The sequence below is a fragment of the Polypterus senegalus genome, chromosome 1, assembly GCF_016835505.1.
Source record: "Polypterus senegalus isolate Bchr_013 chromosome 1, ASM1683550v1, whole genome shotgun sequence".
NCBI classification, from domain to species: domain Eukaryota; kingdom Metazoa; phylum Chordata; class Cladistia; order Polypteriformes; family Polypteridae; genus Polypterus; species Polypterus senegalus.
In genome coordinates, this window is record NC_053154.1 from 40266918 (window position 1) to 40287949 (window position 21032).

The following is a 21032-nucleotide window of genomic DNA, read 5'->3' on the forward strand; positions in this document are numbered from 1 at the left end:
AGTCTTTTGATATGCATTTAACCAATTTGCTGTGTAACTGATGGACAGTTTTTGCATAAATTCGTTTGACTTCATTGTTTCTCCATGCTAGGATTGCCTGTGTACTCATTTTTTCTGTTGATAACCGTTCGGATGAAATTCTTCAATAAGATTTGGACATAATAAGTCTTCTTTTATTTGGAATTTAAAGTGAGGAAAATGTAAAAATTTCTAAGACATGACAACGCAGGAACTGTGTCTGACAAAACCATTCACACGAATGAGAGGTGAGAGGAATGTGGGCATAGGCCGTTAACGGGAAGAGGATGAGGGGGACTGGGACTTGAAAAAATCTCTTGGCAATAGTCATCCAGTGTAAAATTTTGCCAAATCAATATGCAGACAAAAATACAAATTTCCATACCGGATCGGTCGAGCTCCGGGCTAACAATCGCCGCCACCAGTACTGTTAGCCAACAGGGTGCTGGTGGAAATTGGGATACTGTTGGCTGACGAAGAAGAAGGAGAAGAAGAGGGGGGGGAAGACGTGTCCGGAAGCAGGAAGAGAGGAGGAAAGTAAAGAGAGTGGAACTGAGTGTAGGAACTTTGAATATTGGCAGTATGACTGGTAAGGGGAGAAAGTTAGCAGATATGATGGCAAGAAGGAAGGGAAATATATTGTGCGTGCAAGAGACTAAATGAAAGGGGAGTAATTCCAGGTGGATCGGAGGTGGATTCAAATTGTTCTATCATGGTGTGTATTGGAGGAGAAATGGGGTAGGAGTTATTCTGAAGGAACAGTATGTCAAGAGTGTTTTGGTGGTGAAAAGAGTGTCAGGCAGAGTAATGATTATGAAGCTGGAAATTGGAGGTGTGATGATGAATGTTGTTAGTGCATATGCCCTGCAAGTTGGGTGTGCAATGGATGAGAAAGAAGATTTCTGGAGTGAGTTGGATGAAATGATGAACAGTGTGCCCAAGGGACAGAAAGTGGTGATTGGAGTGGATTTCAATGGGCATGCTGGTGAAGGGAACAGTGGAGACGAGGAGGTGATGGGTAGGTATGGTGTCAAGGAGAGGAATGAAGAAGGTCAGAGGATAGTGGATTTTGCCAAAAGGATGAACATGGCTGTGGTGAATATGTATTTTAAGAAGAGGGAGGAACACAGGATTACGTACAAGAGTGGAGGAAGATGCACACAAGTAGATTATATCCTATGCATAAGAGTTGATCTGAAGGAGATTGAAGACTACAAAGTGGTGGCAGGGGAAAGTGTAGTTAAGCAGCGTAGGATGGTGATCTGTAAGATGACATTGGAGATCAAGAAAAGGAAGAGAGTAAGGGCAGAGCCAAGGATCAAATGGTGGAAGTTGAAAAAGGAAGACTGCAAGGTTGAGTTTAGGGAGGAGGTGAGACAGCCACTGGGTGGCAGTGAAGAGTTACCAGACAGCCAGAAAACTGCAGCAGATATAGTAAGGGTGAAAGGAAGAAGGGTGCTTGGCGTGAAATCTGGAAAGAGGAAGGAGGAAAAGGAAATCTGGTGGTGGAATGGGGAAATACAGGAGAGTATACAGAGGAAGAGGATGGCAATGAAGAAGTGGGATAGTCAGAGAAATGCAGAAAGTAAACAAGAGTATAAGGAGATAAGGCACAAGGTGAAGAGAGAGGTGGTGAAGGCTAAAGAAAAGGAGTATGATGAGTTGTATCAGAGGTTGGACACTAAGGAGGGAGAAAAGGACCTGTACCAATTGGCTAGACAGAGGGGCCAAGCTGATGGATAAAGATGGAAAAGTGAGGAGGAGATTGAGGAGAGTGTGTTGAGCAGTTGGAAAGAGTACTTTGAGAGACTGATGAATGAAGAGAATGAGAGAGAGAGAGAGAGAGAGAGAGAAGGTTGGATGATGTGGAGATAGTAAATCAGGAAGGATTAGCAAGGAGGAAGTAAGGACAACTATGAAGAGGATGAAAAATGGAAAGGCTGTTGGTCCAGATTACACACCTATGGAAGTATGGAGGTGTTTAGGAGAGATGGCAGTAGAATTTTTAACCAGATTGTTTAATGGAATCTTGGAAAGTAAGTAAATGCCTGAGGAGTGGAGAAGAAGTGTACTGGTGCCGATATTTAAGAATAAGGGGGATGTGCAGGACTGCAGTAACTACAGGGGAATAAAATTGATGAGCCACAGAATGAAGTTATGGGAAAGAGTAGTGGAAGCTAGGTTAAGAAGTGAGGTGATGATTAGTGAGCAGCAGTATGGTTTCATGCCAAGAAAGAGCACCACAGATGCAATGTTTACTCTGAGGATGTTGATGGAGAAGTTTAGAGAAGGCCAGAAGGAGTGGCATTGCATCTTTGTGGACCTGGAGAAAGCATATGACAGGGTGCCTCGAGAGGAGCTGTGGTATTGTATGAGGAAGTCAGGAGTGGCAGAGAAGTACGTAAGAGTTGTACAGGATATGTACGAAGGAAGTGTGATAGTGGTGAGGTCTGCGGTAGGAGTGACGGATGCATTCAACATGGAGGTGGGATTATATGAAAGATCGGCTCAGAGCCCTTTCTTATTAGCAATGTTGATGGACAGGTTGACAGACAAGATTAGACAGGAGTCCCAGTGGACTATGATGTTTGCTGATGACATTGTGATCTGTAGTAATAGTACGGAGCAGGTTGAGGAGACCCTGCAGAGGTGGAGATATGCTCTAGAGAGGAGAGGAATGAAGGTCAGTAGGAACATTACAGAATACATGTGTGTAAATGAGAGGGAGGTCTGTGGAATGGTGAGGATGCAGGGAGTAGAATTGGTGAAGGTGGATGAGTTTAAATACTTGGGATCAACAGTACAGAGTAATGGGGATTGTGGAAGAGAGGAGAAAAAGAGAGTGCAGGCAGGATGGAATGGGTGTAATGAGTGTCAGGAGTGATTTGTGACAGACGGGTATCAGCAAGAGTGAAAGGGAATGTCTACAGGATGGTAGTGAGACCAGCTATGTTATATGGGTCAGAGACAGTGGTACTGACCAGAAAGCAGGAGACAGAGCTGGAGATAGCAGAGTTGAAGATGCTAAGATTTGCACTGGGTGTGACGAGGATGGATTGGATTAGAAATGAGGACATTAGAGGGTCAGCTCAAGTTGGACGGTTGGGAGACAAAGTCAGAGAGGCGAGATAGTGTTGGTTTGGACATGTGCAGAGGAGAGATGCTGGGTATATTGGGAGAAGGATGCTAAGGATAGAGCTGCCAGGGAAGAGGAAAAGAGGAAGGCCTAAGCGAAGGTTTATGGATGTGGTGAGAGAGGACATGCAGGTGATGGGTGTAACAGAACAAGATGCAGAGGACAGGAAGATATGGAAGCAGATGATCCACTGTGGTGACCCCTAACGGGAGCAGCCGAAAGAAGAAGAAGAAGTGAGACTGTCTCTGGAGTAACTACGTGAGCAACTCTTTTAAGCACAGTCCTAAAAAGACATTGCAGCATACAAGGCTGTGCAATGAAGAGCAACCAAGTGTATCCAATGGACAAAAAGGGAAGATGTGTTAAGAGAACTGAAGCTTCTCAGTGCTCATAAGAGAAAAGTACACCATGCAGGCATTAATAGTATTCAGTAGAGTTAATTACACCAATGAACTTAAAAAGGAAAATACATTCAGAATGGTAACATGAAAGACTTCTTTACACAAATAAAATTTTCCTGTCAACAGTTTGTAATAACCATCTAAATGAGATACTGCTAGCCAAACATGGTCAATATACTGAACGGTCTCCTTTTGTCTCATTTTTATATTGGTAAAACTGCTAGGTCTCTTTTTTTAAAATGTCACCCAACAAAGCCTCTGCTAAATCACTTGGTAAGACTTACTGTGCTGATTACTTGTAGTTTGCTGTCAAGGTTCTCTAAGACGGTCCTCACTTTGTCGTGAATGCTGGACAGTTCATTTGCTCGCTTGCCGGCATCATCTCTACGCTTCTCTATGGCTCGCAGTTGAACTATAAGCTCCTCCAGGTCCTGGTGCTCGCTGTCATTCAGATATGGGAAAAAAATATATCAGTTTCCACACAAGACTGAGCAGAAAATGAAAAAAATGGGATTTTAGTAGGTCATGCAGTTGTTGTTGCTCTTCCAAAGAAATATCAGTCAACACAGCAGTGGATTTAAAGCTTTTAGAATACTAAGGGGTTCAGTTAAATGAATAAATTCTTTCCATAGCTCAGTAATCAGGTAGTTTATGCATAAAGGCACCGATGAGTCTTTATACTGGTGCACCCAAAGATAACATAGAAACACAGGATGTGTCGACCCATTCCTGTTTCTGTTATTCAGTTAGACCAGGGGTCCTCAATCGCGGTCCTGGAGAGCCGCAGTGGCTGCAGGTTTTTGCTCCAACCCAGTTGCTTAATAAAAAGCACTTATTGCTAAAGTAACACTTCTGCTTCACTTTAGTGATTTTGAGCCCTTATTGCTTAATTTTGTCTTAAACAGCTATTTTAATTGCTCCTTATTATCAATAACATGCAAATGACAAGAGAGAGAGCAGCATTTCTCCATTTAGCTTATTTACATTTACACCTGTGTGCATTTATCTGCACTATTGGGTTTAATTAAATACTTGGAAGAAAAATGAAGAGAAAAAAGTGAAGGACTGAGAATTACTCGTCCATTTTAGCCTTCAAATCATTTGCATGATAGAAAGGGAAAGAAAATCTAGGATATGAGAATGACCTGACATAGCAGAGTTAATTTAATTTCATAGCTTGTTAGTGCTTTATTGGCAAGAATTGCTTTCTAATTAAGCAACCAGGTCAGAACAAAAACCTGCAGCCACTGCGGCTCTCCAGGACTGGGATTGAGGACCTCTGAGTTAGAGCAGTAAAAACTGGGATTCAAAATTAGAGCTGTTGTTTGAATCCCATATGTAAAATAGTCAGAAATACCCAAATATTTAGAGGTTAAGAGTACCAGCACCATACCTCAACTCATCTTATTTTTTACTGCACATTAGTCACCTGTTACAGTTCTGCTTAGTTTACATTTATTTATTTAAGAGATACTGAAGGTAAAATCATAAATATTGAGTAGAATTATTTTCCTATTTTTACATTTGGAACCTTGGTAGGATAAATAACTCGCTCAGGGTCATATATTAAATAAGTGGTGGAGATTGATTAAACATCTTGAGATTTACAGACCAATACCCTAGCCACTAAGTCATAATACACACACACAATTAGTACCACTATTCTAATACTGGGTAAGGCCTCCTTTTGCTTTCAAAACAGCTTAAAATCCTGTTGCATGGATTCCATACAATGTTGGAAACATTGTCTTGAGATTATGGTTCATGATGACATGACTGCAGCACACAGTTTATGCAGATTTATCTGCTGCACATTCATGTTGCAAATTTCTAAAAGGTCCAAAGGTCTTCTATTGGATTCAGATTCAACGACTGGGTAAGGCCACTGAAGAACACTGAACCCACTGTCATGTTCATGAAACCAGTTTGAGACGATGTTTACTGTGTGACATGGAGCATTATCATGCTGTAAGTAGCCAACAGAAGGGTAAATTGTGGCCAAATATGTTCAAGCAATAATTGATTAGTATTAACGGGCCCAAAGTATGCCAAGAAAACATTCCCCACACCATTACACCAGCAGCCTGGACTGTTGACAGGCAGGTTACATGCATGGGTGCCAAATTCTGACAATACCACTTGTATGCCTCAGCAGAAATCGAGATTCATCAGATTCGACTACATTTTTCCTTCAACAGAAGTGGAACCCGACATGGTCTTCTGGTGTTATAGTCCATCCAACTCAAGGTTCTGTCTGTTGTGAACTACAAAATGCTTTTCTGCTTATCACTAATGCACAGAGTGATAATCTGAGTTACCGTAATCTTTCTGTCATTTCGAACCAGTCTAGCCATTATCCTCTGAACTCTCTCATCATCATCTGTCCTCAGAACTCCTGCTCACTGGGTGTTTTTGTTTTTTACACCATCCTGAGTAAACTCTTAGAGACTGTTGTGCATACAAATCCCAGGGGATCAGCAGTTACAGAAATATTCAAACCGGAGCATCTGGCACCAACAATCATGCCACAGTCAAAATCACTCATATCTTATTTTTCCCTATTCTGGTGTTTGATATGAATATTAACTGAAGCTCCTGACCTGTAGCTGAATGATTTTATGCATTGTGCTGCTACCACGTGATTGGCTGATCAGAGAACTGCATTGATAAGCAGGTGCACAGGTGCTCCTAATAATCTGCTCATGGAAGATATATTCTGCAATGTTTGCAATGAACAATAAACAGACTTCTTGAATAATAGAGGTGACCACAAGAATAAAATGTCAAAACACCAGAGAATGAGAATATCACTAAATTATAAACCGAAGTCAAGGACGGGAAAAAGAATATGAAGCACATCAGATCTATTATATGTTTTAGTAGTGATGTGTTCATTTTGGTATGGTTGGATGCAGTGTTTATAATAACAATTCTTTACATTTATATAGAGCTTTTCTCAATACTCAAAACACTGTCCACACAAGGAGGACCCTGGAAGTAAACCCACAATTTTCTGACTACAAAGCAGCAGCACTACCACTGAGCCACCTGCATGGATCACTTTAGCACTGCTCCTTCCTGGATCAGGAGTCCTGGATTTTAAACCTGTGTCTTTGTGGTATTTGCATGTTCTCCCTGTTTTTGTATGGGTAAATGTTAAGTTAGGTTTTGTTAATTGGTGTCTCTAAATTGGTCCTAGACTGAGGCTTGTGTATGTGTCGAGCAGTCTACAAGCATCTCAACCAGGGTTGATTCCACCAGGATATCTTCCAGCTAACTGCAACCCTGAATTGATTAACAGTTTTACAGATTTATGTATGCTTGTATGATTGTGTTGTTGATCAGTGCTGCACCATCTTCATGGTTAGGTGTTAAAAAAAAGGAAATTTACTTAAATTTAAAAAAAATCTTTGATATTGTTTTACAATAATATATTGATTTTAAAACTAGTATTAGAGATAACTTACTGTACAAAACTTGATTTCAGGCTGTTCAACTGGCAAGAGGCAACATTATAGACAAGAGAAGAATTCCCTACAAGTCCTCAGTGGATTTCTCTTTCCAATTTATACTAATGACATTGGTTCAGATATTGTTAGTAAATTAGCAAAATACACAATGACACTAAAACTGAAAAATGTAAACACTGAGTAGGCTCACAAAAGAATTTAGAAATACCTGGAAACCCTTTATAAATGGGCTAAGCCTTGATGTAAAAAGTGCAAAGTGCTTTTATTAAAATTAGTCAAAATACAAGTTGCCCTCCAGAAACAGCTGAAAAAGATGTAGGGGTTTACACTGTCACTGGCGGTTTTAATGTGCAGGAACTTAAATTTATTATTGTTTTTTCTGTATCTTTTGGCTGAAACTTTATTAATTTAATTCATGGTTATGTTTTGACACCATTTTGTTTTTTCGTGGTGCTGCCATTGTGTGTCACCATTGCTATCATGCAATGATCAGTTGTTAGGGGCTGATCCAGGAGTCATGCTACATGATGTTATCGGTGTGACAGTTTATGAACCTAATGCTTTACATTGTCTAAAATGTTGTTTTGTTTTTCTTCTTTTTTTTTGCTCCGTAACTGTTTATTTTGGCAAAAGCCTTGTATTTTCTATTGACTTACAATTTCTGTTTTGGGTTTTGGCTATTTGGAAAATACAATCTCCTGCTTTTGACCCTGCCTGTTCCTGACTTATGTTTTCATCTTGTGATCCATCAGTGATCATCTTAATGGCCTGCCTTGTAGTGATGGGTCATTCTTGAACGATTCATTCATTTTGAACGAATCTTTAATGTGACTCGGGAAGAACGAGTCGTCTCGTGGAAAGTGATTCGTTCAGTCGCGCACACGCATTTCCATTTGCGCAACTTCCTGTAGTTTCTGTATTGGAATTGATTCACCTGTTTCGAGTCTTCGGGTTTTTCGAGTCGTTCGTTCATCATGTGACAGCCCTATAAGCTTAACCAACTCAGTCTGAGCCGGAAACAGAATTGATTAGTTCATCTCTCGAATCTTCGGGTTCGAGTCGTTCGTTCATCACGTGACAGCCCCATAAGCTTAACCAGGTATGCAGTCTGAGCCGGAAACAGAATTGAACGAAATGACTCGAAAAATGATTCGTTCATTTTGCTGAATGAGACTTAAAGGTCTGAGTCGGTAAAATGATCCGAACTTCCCATCACTACTGCCTTGTGCCACTAGTGGCAGAACATGAGTAATGAACATTTTTTATGGGAGCACATGACTGGCCACAAGGATTGACAAATAATGGAGGCAAGCAATAAAAAACAACAACACAAAATTCTAGCATGATGATGTAATCATATCAAAAAAATAATCATGTGAAAAAGAAAGCCAGAAATTCAAAAAATGGAGCAAAAAAAAGATATATCCCAAAAATGCAGGTTCAGATGGGAATATACAGGTCATAAGACTTATGAACAAAGTCTCTTAGAGCTATGAGGCAGCAACATTTAACACTATGTTAACACTACAATTGCCAAGCTATGCTTTAATTTTTTTTTTTCTTAAATGTCTATGGAGTAGTTGTTTTTATATGAAATTTATGGGTTCTGTCTGTATTCATGTTCACTTGACCCAGGACTGTAGTTTCTTCTTCTCGACCAAAGATTACCTGCTAAGCATGACTGATAATACTAAATTCTTCCATAGTTTTAGTGATCTTCAATACACATTTCTCATGAGATCACTGTGTTTATATACAGTACATCATGCAATAGCCTGGCTTCCCATCCTTGGTGGGTTAACTTGTTCTCCACTTACATGACTTATGCTTTTTCATTAGAATTAAACAATTTGCAAGTGTTCCTCCAGTTTAGAATTACAGTACTGTTGTTGTAGGTGTTTACGGCCTGTTTTACAGGCTATATTTAACTCTAAATTATTCTATTTACTTCCTCTTCAGCCTCTGGACTCTCAGAAATAACTCACAAATTCTCCTTACTCCCAAACTACTATGTGACAGAACATTCCAATCACAATCCCTATGTCAAATCCTCCCAGAAAGCATTGGATGACACCACCCAGTTTAAGAAATTTAAAACCGCGTAACAGTGATGACTGGAAATGACGTAATGAGGAAGCATAATTTTTTTCTACTCCATGAGTACTAAGTAATATATATATTGTCAACCTATTCACTCAAAAAAGTAAATTAAGGCTATTTAAACTCTTCAAAATGCATTTGCCTTTTTGAACAAAACAACACAGTCCATTGATCTAAGCATGCCTGTGATCAAATCGTTGATATGATCAAAATACAGACCTTTCAATATATAATGGAGACACAAAAGCTGTAATTAGATTGCCAAGAATAAGATGCACACTGTGGTAGAAGCAGGGAGGACATACCGAGTCAGTCTGCTGTTTTCAGTGTATCTGATCAGGTTAAGTTCCTCTTTGATTCTCCTTTGTTCTTCCTTCAGACATTCTAGGAATGTGTTGTTTTTGGATGCAAGATGCTCCAGCTGCTGGAGGGTATCACTCTGAGAAATAAAGAGCTGTACGACATTCTGAGAGAACACAAATAAAACAAGACCTTGATACTTTAAGTAGAACACTCTACTCTGTTTATCCTATCATTTCTTACCAGTTCCAAAATTATGTCATATTGTGATTTAATTGTTTCAAAGGTCTTTCTTTGTCATGTCATTTTCTAACCTGCTTAATCCAGACCAGGGGCCTCATGTACAAACGATGCGTATGCACAAAATTGTTGCATACACCCATTTCCACACTCACATCACAATGTATAAAACTAAACTTGGCATAAAGTCACACACATTCTCAAGGCAGCAGAATCCATTGCATATGCACGTTTTCTGCTTGGTTTTGCAAACTGGTGACACCCAGCGTCAAAGCAGTGCTACTGTTGCTATGTGGTTTCCCATTCTTTTTTAGATTCACATCCCTGATGCAGCTTTATCAAATACATTGAAATTAACTGCATATCGTTTATAAATGTAATTGTAATTGTAATCAACCTGTAACAGTATAATGGTCCACAGAATGGCCAAACTATTCCAAATAGCATAACTGCTTTAGCGTTGTTACTCTCTGTGCACCACTCAGAGTATTTTAACCCATTGTATCTGAGTATGGTATCACAGCTGTACAGCGGCTGATTGGAAAGTTCTATAGCGGGTTGTGTTGGGAGCACAAAGAATTATTGGGACACAGCCATGCTCACAGTCTGTTTGAACTATTCCCATTTGGCAAATGTTTCAGAGCCTTTCCTGTAGGGACCTTGCAGTTCAGACATGCTTTTGCCAACCAAACACTGAACGGAAGGTGATATTTATATTGATTTGCTTATTAAAATATGCAAAATTATGGGAGTATCAGGGTGGGATGGCAAGCACATGCATATGCGTTACTTTTCACGTTGACTGGGATTGATGGAGCTGAAATGCATGGCAGTAGGCTTACGCATGGTTTTGTACATCTGAATTTTTTTGTGTATATACAAATTTCCACTTTTGTTAGTATGCCATGTTTTAGTGTGAATTCTACGCATGGCGTTATGCATGAGGCACCAGGACTGGGGATGACTAAAGCATATCCCAGCTAGCACAGGGTGCCAGGCAGGAACAAACCCTGGACAGGGTACCAGTCCATCACAGGGCAATCACAACAAACAAACCAGTCACACACAAGGGCCAATTTAGCATCACCAATTCACAGAACCTGCATGTTTTTTGAACAGTGGGAGGAAACAGGGGCACCCAAAGAATTTAGGGGGTAAAGGGTAAGTAATAAGAGAACCAAACTTTGAAAAGAATGACTTTGATCTTTAGAATGTTAAGTGAAGAATAGAGAGGAAGAAGGATAAACTATATTACATATAATGCGGAACCCACATTCTTTTCTAATCTTTCTGTGAAACTATTAATTAGCCTTTGTTTAATGTTTCAGACAGAATTTCCCTCCTGGCTAGGATTCAAATCCTTGTTAAATGTCTTTATTCATTTTTGATCCTTTTGTTTTGTTAATGTTATATCTGTTTATTATTTGCATTATTCCTTGTTTTTGATTTTGTCTATATATGTATGCCTCTGTTACATTTGTGTTTTATGATTCCCCAAAAGATTGGGCCACCTGCCCATCACCACAATGGATTGCCCTCAGCACTAAAAAGGCTGAGATAATCCCACAGTTCCTTGGAGTTCATTTCAGTTTTTTTGGGAGTTGGTGAGTGTTTCTTTCTGATTTTGCTGTGCTTCTGTTATTTCTAGGATTTCAGCCTTTTTGCTCTGTTATCTGATTTCACCATTGGACTACCGTATTAACACCATGGTTTGCTTTGGATTGCTTAAGTGTCACAGGCAGCTCCTTTTGCCTTTTGTGCATTACTGAGCTCTCTTTTGTGTCTCTGGGCATTTTTGGAAAATAAACCTTCGTGTTTTATAAAGATCCTGTGTTTTTTGCCCGTGTCACTACACAGGTTTTGTCAGTTTCTCCATCTAGTAGACATTTTTGAGTGTTTTTGGCACATTGTGTGTTTCAGAACTTTCCAACGTATAACATCCTCATGTATCCTTGTGCTCTTGTTGAAAAATGTATTATAAATTAACAGTTCATAACCACCTTAGCTTCTCATAGAGTTAAACACTTTAACTCTGTATTTGCTGACTCTGAAAGATTCACCTCCTTTTCGAGTGCTTTCCTTTACTCTCAGAGGTCCTTTTGCTTTATGTAAGCATGTACATTTTACATGGTTTCCAATTTCTCTCATAATCATAAAGCATACTGCTCCTACACTATTGTTCACTTCATACTGAATAATTGTACTCTACTCTCTGCTGAAACAAGGAAGGCATGTCTCCTTAAAACACACTTCTTATGTACAGGGATCCAGGTTGAAATGAAAGTGGTGGCATCTTTGATCAATTCACCAAAGTACAGTAGTTTAATAATCTGTAATAATTCACTTTCTTTGTAGACTCTTTATGTTTTCTCTGTCTTATAGATCGCCCCTTTATTAGATATATAAAAACTTTATAAGGCACACATTCCCCATCACCACTATCCATACAGTCACTGGTTTATGCAAAGGGCTAGCCTTAAAAGTTGATTCACTGAAGGTGAATGACTCTCTCGGAAAGGCAACTCAGAGCTGTTTTTAGGAACAACAGAAAATGGAAGGCATTGGAGCAGCCATCTCCACAGTGCTGCTTTGTATCTTACCTCTGGTTCAGGGTCAAGTGAGGGATCTTCGAACTTTTGGAAAATTTCATTGCAGTCAGTAGCTGTTGTTTCTATTGCAGTCTCTGCAGGAGCTTCACACAGAGTCTCCCCTTCAAGGACTTCAGGATCATGCTGCGTCTAGAAGGATGAAAATTATGTGTCACTATGTTACATGAAAGTTAGTATGAACAAAAACTTGTTACTTTTTTCTTTTTATATTTCAGTAAAAATATGAGTAAAAGCAGTAAAATGAAAAAATGTGTTAGGGAAATGACCAGAGTCATAATAAAACAAACATATCATAACAAAGCATGCAGTACCAGAGCACTCTAGTTTAAACTGGTAAGATTATCTTTTTAACATTCACCCATATGTCTCTTTATTTTTGAAAGTTTTAGTTCTTCACTATATATAGATAAGCTTCTCGCTTTCTACTAATGCCCTCCAAAGTCCCTTCATATTTGTTAAGTCAATTTCCCCTTTGGTTCAGCATTTCGTATTAGCTCACCAGCAACATTGGGGACTCCAGCCTCTCTCTGTCTTTCTCTCTCTCTTCCTCTTCTTCCATGTCATAGTTGTCCCTGTGTAGCTCTCTCAGGTGATGCGTCGTATTTGTCAGGTCTTTTTGAGTCTGCAGGGCAGCCTTTCAAAAGAGAGAGATGCAATAATTTAGTTATCCTTCAGTGTGAATGACTGGATCAGTAGATGGTTTAAGACAAAGCCGCACTGTGTGAGTTTGAAACAATTATGACCTCACTCTACCCCTTCTGTATACTGGGCAGTGGCATCTTTGTCCACCATGGGTGCTTGGGCTCCACCCCACCTATTTTTATCAGGAAAAAAATAACAACTATAAACTTACTTGAAAGAATACTTATGCTTTATCGAAGAAATGTGTTTTAATTATTTAAAATTATGTGTAACAATTTGTCAGAAATTGGGTGGTTCTTTGAAAAAAGAATTCATATTTATACATTACTGACAAAGTCAGAAACAGTACTAGGTAATTGATTCATACAGCTGGAGTGTCTGCTAACCGTGACTTATGCTGGAAAATTCTGCATCTTAGACGTATTGACGTATTAGACGTACTGCACTTTTCATTATCCAATCAGCATCGCAGAAAAGTATTAAGTTTTGGAGGTGAAAAGAACACCTTTGTCCAATCAAGTGGATATACAAAATGGACATGTGACATAAACTCTTGATAAGGATGTTTGCAGAAAAGTTAAAATGTTAAGCAATTGAGACTAGATGAAGCAGATATTCTCATAAAGCAGCAATTGGGTTATTAATTTGAGGGCGCTCTGTCTATATGAGGACAAGCCAATGAACCTACCGCAGAGCTACCAAGAGGACTTCCAGACCCAGCAATCAACAAGGGGTGTGTGGGAGGAAGTGTGCAGTTTAAGGGAGTCGACATTCAGCAGGAGCAAAGGATTACAGTGAAGCTATTTATGGCTGTCTTTTACATACAGGAGAACATACACGAATTTTGACATACGAGACGAGACAATTCAGTCCATCAGGCTCTTTGTTTAGCTGATAACTATACTGTCCCAGTATAATTCTAAAGGTTGTCAAGGTTTTGTCTTGGTAGTTTGTTCCAGATTCCCACTACACTTTGAGTAAAGAATGGCTTCCTGGCTTAAGTCTTAAATTTACTTGCCCTTAATTTCTGCTCGTGTCCTCAAGTCTTAGAGTTGAGTTGAATTCTACTGGATCTACTTTATTAATGGCTTTAAGAATTTTGAAGACCTGGATTAAGTCCCCATACAGTCTCATCTGGTCTGACTTTGTCAGGGTATGTTCTGTAAGTACTGGGATGCATTTGGTTGCTCTCCTCTCCACAGCTTCAAGTGTTACTATGTCTATTTTTTAGCCTGGCGGCAAGAACTTCACACAGTACTCCAGATGCAGCCTCACAGGTGCATTATATAGTCTGAGCATAATGCCCCTCAATTTATATTTATATTTACTGTATATTTTATTTACCTTTTTCATTATTTAGCTGATGAAAATGTGTCAACATAAACCCCTAAATTGTTCTCATGGGTTGCTTCCTTTAGGACAGTTTCTCCTATCTTGTATTTATAACTGGATTTGTTTTGCAAACATACAACATTTCAGTGTGTGTATGTCACAGAAAAGTGTATAGTCTGCTTGATGCTTACACAAATCAAGATGCTGCGGCTTTTTTTTCGGAGTATGCATCCATATATAATGCAGTTTGTCTACTGCATATCCAAAGTCAGTGTTTTTTAACCGGGATTCCACGGAACACTTGCTAGCCAAGGGTTCCACCGAAAAAGTCCCATGATATAGGACATACAGGTGGATAATTGCACAGGGTTCCGTGAGCAAGGTAACCATTCATGCAGGGTTCCACTCCAGCGAAAAGGTTGAAAACAAGGTTGAAAACACTGTCCTAAGTAATAGCATTCTCCTTAGCTGGTTTATTGGATTTTCTCTAGTACCAAAGAAAGATTTCAGTGTTTAGCCAACACAGAGCAGTAACAGGATTTCCTGGTTACAATGGGGTATTTTGTATCCTGTTTGAACTTCCAAAATTGTGAGGTATATTATGGAAAATCATCAGTTATATATTGTATAACTGAGATGACTGATCAATGAAGCTGGGAGTGTAAATCCTGAGAATGCAGCAAAAACATTTCCAGGACAATATGTACTGTTGTATAGTCTCTTAACCCAATGCTTCTATGATAAGCCACATCCTCTTCAAGCTTAAATTAGGTGATGTATATTTGAAAATAGAAGGGTAAATTCTTTAAATCCTGTAAGCAATGTGTAAAAGAAATTAAAATGTCAGAAAGAAACTGTTGAATAGAAATCAATATATGTTTTACTCAGACTCTAAACTGAATTAGTGAAACAGAATTTGGTGGGCTGTGTGGACTTCTAATCACACTATAAAAATTACATTACAGTTCCTGACCAGAAAAGAGCAACACATGCATCACCAGACAAAAGGGCACTTTTTGACTGATGGATGTCTTGTTTGAACACAGAAGACTGTGCGAGGACCTAATCTAAGTCTTGATAATTCTCAAAGGCTTTGATAAACTTCATTCAGCAAATATTTTGATTAAATAGTGAATCAAACATAAGGACACTGGTGGAAATTAAGAAACAGTACAGCCGGACAGCACCTGTGGGAAAGGCAACCAAACAAACTTGACCATGTCACTCCAAATGTTGTTGTATGTTAGCTGGTGTTACATGTTGTAATAAGGCGTTTTCGTTTTGAGCCAAAGAAATACCTTTGCCTCCTCCTTAGCCATGCAGAGATCCCTCTCAATGTGTTTCAACTTGTTCACCACCAGCCTTTGCCTCTCTACTGCTACCTTCATGCTCTCCAGGCAGCTTTTAAAGTTCAGAATTTCACCCTGTGAACATACGAGAATGCAGAAATATATAATTAAATGAAGGAGTCACTGAAATCAGTCAATACTGAAGATCCCAAGGATGAGACTTCCAGTGTGACAAAGCCAGAAAACCCTTTAATATTTAAGTGTGATAGTGATCTGTCATTGTGTATTCTCACAAACATTTGATTATTTTCATTATTTTTTAATTTTTAATTTGTAACTGGTAAATATGCGGACAACAATTTTGGATGATTCACTGTGGCAACCCCTAACGGGAGCAGCCGAAAGAAGAAAAAAACTTTTCAGAGTTCATAACTCTGCATGAAATTAGAAGTACTGGAACAAAGTCGCACAATTATCATATATACAAACACAAACCTTTTACAATGTCCTTTGTAACTAAGATTTATCAACTGAGGTAATTAATGTCATCTTGCTGGTCAACATGGAAACATTTGCCATTTAAAACAGGACTGAACTTTGTGAACAGCACAAATGTACAAAGAGCAATATGCTTAATATGTTTTAATCTAATAGTGTGTCGGCCACTTGACATTTTACTGTATACATAATCTTTAGCAGGGGCAGACACAACAGTGTAGTTCAAATCCTAGTCTGGTTACTTTCTTAGTGGATCTGTATGCAGATTATCCTGTTTATTTGGTAACTCTATATTGCCCTGTGCAGTTGTGATTATGCCCTTTAATGTACTGGCACCCATTCCAGGGTTCACTTCTGATTCCTTGGGACAGACTTAGACTCTAGCCCAAATGATCCTGGAATTAATTAAGTTAATCTGAAGAGGAGTATATTGATGGACCTTTAACATCAGGAAACATCTCCAGACATTATATGAAATACTTCACTTTAGTCAAACTTTGGACATTTCTTTAACGATGTGGCCACCTTTTGTAACATGGCCATCATATGACATGTCTACCAACCACATAGCATCACAGCAACCACACACATACACACGAGTGACACCCATTAAAACCAGGATTACAAAGGCCCTGTTACAATACAATAGAATCTTTTGGTCTCGTCCGATGCGAGAGATGGACGTCTGAAGTGGAGCTCCGCTAGCAGTGGTGCTATTTTTCATATTATTTGCTTATTATTCTGAGATATCCTGTATTTATTCAACCCGAGAGGGACCGCTACAGTATATGTAAACACATATAAACATGGCCAACAAGAAGGGGGTCCGAAAGAATCGAAGACTAAAGCTACATCCAAGCTGCGATCAGCAAGCCCTAGTTCGAGATACGGCCTCTCAGAGACAGACCTGGATCAGATGGGCGAAAGTACAGACTCCTCGGGACCACGGTCCGCTACATCGTCGCCTGCTGAGAGCGAAAAGGGGAGCGAAGGTGCGATCGTGAGTGCAGATGTGGATAGCTCGCCGATTGGAGAGGATTACCTGAAACTGGAAAAGGCCGGGAGGTCCGCGGCTTCAGTTACGCAATCACGCGGGACTGGAGCAGTGGGGACACCGGCTTCAGCAGAGTCTGCTGCTTCATCTACGGTACAAGAAGGCACATTTGAGCTATCTGAACTGAAAGTGTTGCTCGCTGACCTCAGGCAAGATATAAAGAAAAGCGAGAAGGCTAATGAGAAAGCAACGGCAAAGGCACATGAGAGACTGAAACAGGAGATGAAACAGGCCAATGAATGTCTGCGACAGGAAATCCAACAGGCAAATGAAAGGCTTCGTCAAGAGGTACAGCTTGAACTTCGACAGGTGCTGGGTAAAATTGAAGAGCGCATTGAGAAAAACTCGGCTAAACTGAGCACGCTTGCTGATCGATTGGAGCATCTTAGTGAGACATTCACGAATCGGATCGAAATAGCCGAACATCTAGCTGCCAGTGCCGAGGAAAGAGCAGTAAATGTCAGTTCGAATGTAAAAACTCGGAGAAAAACTTGGAGACAGACTGGCTGCTTTAGAAGATGGGAATAGAAGGTATAATGTCAGAATTGAAGGCTTGCCGGAGAATCGAGAAAGTTTAAACCCGGTGAAATTCGCAACTGAACTTTTTTCTAAAATAATCGGGGGCGACTTTAAAGCAGAATCTGAGATAGCAGCGCTTACAGACGCTGATCAAACACCGTCAGACCCCGACCAAGATCTTTTATAGTCCGCTTTGAACGATTATCATTTAAGTTAGAGGTGATGGAACTCCTCAGGAAAAAAAGGAAGATATTATATATGAAGATTGCCAATTCGTCTTCCCTGACTTCTCTCCAGCAACAGCTATCAAACGCCGCCTTCTATAATATTAAACAGCGCTACGGCAAGCCAATGTCAAATACGGCCTCCTGTATCCGCAAAACTGAAAGTGGAATGGCAGGGCATTTCTATGTTTTCGCTAGCAAGGAGGAGGCAGAAAATGAGTTAAGAAAGCTGATCCCGGACTATTCTGATACATAATTGTGAGTCATGGCGGTAAATGATAAAGCTAGGATTAATAATCTACTGTCTGATCTATTTGTTTTAAAATACGGGTTTTTATCAGCATATATTCTCATATTCTTATATTATTATTACTTACTTATTACTTATCATTACTTAGTATTACTAGGGCTAAATGTTTGTGTTTTATTGTGCTTAATTACGTTTTCCTCCTCTTTTTTTTTTCTTTTCTAATTATTTCATGTGTACCCTAAATGAGACTGTTCAATATCATACCCTTGGTTTGCTGTTATTGCTATTACTGCATTAAGACTTGTTATGCTTGTTTTGGACACATCTTTAACACCATCACCTGGGTTTATTATCTGGGGATATCATCTTAATGCACTAAAATTGATGAAGATTATATGTATGTATGTATGTATATATATATATATATATATGTATATGTATATATATATATATATATTAAGTGCAAAATTCTTTTCTTTTTTTTTTTTTTTTCCTCTTTTAAAGACTATATTGGTAACAGATATCTCTATCTTTTAACCTTAAAGCGCCACTGCATGGGGGCTTGATGTGCTTTGGACGTGCTCTGTCTCTGGGTATGTCAGAGGACTGGGACTGCATGAAGTGGGTTTTAGCCTCACCTGGGGAGGCAAAAAGGGAGGGTGGGGGTTAAGGGGAAGAGAAAGAGAGCAGGCTTGATCTATATCTAATCTATCATCTCAATCTTTATAATTATAACTATCAACGTAATAATAAGCTGCATGGCAACAACTCTTGGGGGAATAGGAAATTAAGACCTAAACTATTTCACTTCCAGTTAAGACTATAATATGACACCAAAAACTCAGAATCAGTGTCTCCATGATGGGACAGTTAACTTCGTAAGCTGGAATGTTAAAGGCCTGAATCACGAATTAAAGAGAAAGAAAGTACTTTCTCACCTAACAGGTCTAAATGCTAAAATAGTATTTTTACAGGAAACCCACTTACTAAGTAAGGATCAGTTCCGCTGCAAAAGACTGGACTGGCCAAATGTTCCATTCTAGTTTTACAAAGAAAACTAGAGGGGTGGGAATTCTCATACATAGAACAGTACCATTTGTAGCATCAGATGTAGTATTGGATCCTGAAGGGAGATATGTGATGGTCATGGGAGACTTATCTAACTGTAAAATGATTTTGATAAATGTTTATGCACCTAATGTTGATGATAAGGAATTTATACAAAATTTATTTGCATCCATTCCCAATCTGAACACTCATAAACTTATAATGGCTGGGGACTTTAATTGTGTTCTAAATCCACTTTTAGATAAGACTTCCTCCACAGGGGAACGCAACTAACACCGCAAAGATAATTACAAAGTTTATAACTGATCACAACTTATCAGATCCCTGGAGGTTTTAAACCCAAATTCAAGAACATATTCTTTCTACTCACCAGTACATCATTGCTACTCAAGGATTGATTACTTCTTTATAGATAATAACTTCTTGCCTAAGATTAAATCTTGTAAATACGATGCTATTGTTATTTCAGACCATGCTCCGATGATCTTGGAGCTGAAATTACTAAGCCCCATACACTCACCCCGCAGATGGCGTCTCAATCCGCTTCTATTAGCTGACGAGAATTGTACTGAATTTATATCCAAACAAATTGAATTCTTTCTAGAGACAAATACATCCCCTGAGATCTCTGCAGGAACACTCTGGGAAACTCTTAAGGCCTTCTTAAGAGGACAGATTATCTCATATCTTTCCCACAGAAATAAATCCGAAGCAAGAAAGTAGCAGAGATAAAAAGCGAAATTACTAAAATAGATGAAGAACATGCCAGACTACCAAGCGAGACTCTACATAAGAGGAGGCAGGCTCTACATTCAGAATTAAACCTCTTGACAACTAAAGAAACCGAACAACTAATTTACAAATCCAGACATCATTATTATGAACATGGAGAGAAAGCTAATAAGCTTTTAGCGCAACAAATTCACAAGCAAGAAGTGCGCAACGCAATCTCGGTAATTACTAACACGAATGGAGATAAAATCATCGAACACAAAAATATAATGTGCACTTTTAGAGACTACTATAAATCCCTATATACTACTGAGTTTAAAGAAGACAATATACAATCTAATGCATTTCTGGATAAATTACAGATACCACAAATTGACGCTATTAGTGTGGAGGAGCTCGATAAACCTCTGTCATTATCAGAATTACTGGATGCTATAAAGTCACTCCAAGGTGGAAAAGCAGCAGGCCCTGATGGCTACCCTGCAGAGTTTTACAAGAAATTCTCCGCTCAGCTAGCTCCCCTCCTATTAGCAACATTTACAGAAGCCAGAGATAACCAATCTCTTCCACAAACCTTTCGCCAAGCACTAATCACTGTCTTTCCAAAACAAAATAAGGACTTATTACAATGTGCATCATACAGACCAATTTCACTTCTGAATAACGACGTTAAAATACTCTCTAAAATCATAGCTAGAAGGATGGAGAAAGTGCTCCCTCAATAATATCACAAGACCAAACTGGATTTATTAGGGGCCGACACTTATCTTCAAATCTTCGACGCCTGTTTAATGTAATATACTCACCAACTAAATCAAACACCCCAGAAATATTATTATCATTGGATGCAGAAAAGCATTCGACATGATTGAATGGAAATACCTTTTACTATTTTGGAGAAGTTTGGGTTTGGCCCAACATTTGTGCATGGATTAAATTACTGTATACTAACCCAGAAGCTTCAGTTTGCATCAATAACATTTGCTCAGACTACTTTAAACTAGAACGTGGCACAAGACAAGGATGCCCTTTGTCACCACTGCTGTTTGCAATTGCCATTGAACCACTGGCAATACATTGTCGAAATACTGATCAGATAAAGGGGATTAGCAGAGAAGGACTGGAACAGAAAATCTCATTATATGCAGAT

The 21032-nt window shown here is 39.2% G+C and overlaps 1 protein-coding gene across 2 annotated transcripts in view; it reads right to left on the reverse strand.

Annotated features, from left to right (window-relative positions):
- LOC120525330 (trichohyalin-like) overlaps window positions 1-21032 on the reverse strand; it is a 47820-nt gene that overhangs the window by 2972 nt on the left and 23816 nt on the right. The window contains exons 5-9 of one of the 2 annotated variants that reach the window (XM_039747531.1): window positions 15547-15672; window positions 12774-12908; window positions 12266-12403; window positions 9431-9591; window positions 3840-3996 (exon numbers count right to left, since the gene is read on the reverse strand). In XM_039747531.1, the coding sequence (XP_039603465.1) occupies window positions 3840-3996; window positions 9431-9591; window positions 12266-12403; window positions 12774-12908; window positions 15547-15672 (717 nt within the window). The remainder of the gene's footprint in view (window positions 1-3839; window positions 3997-9430; window positions 9592-12265; window positions 12404-12773; window positions 12909-15546; window positions 15673-21032) is intronic. The other variant, XM_039747538.1, reaches the window with a different exon arrangement.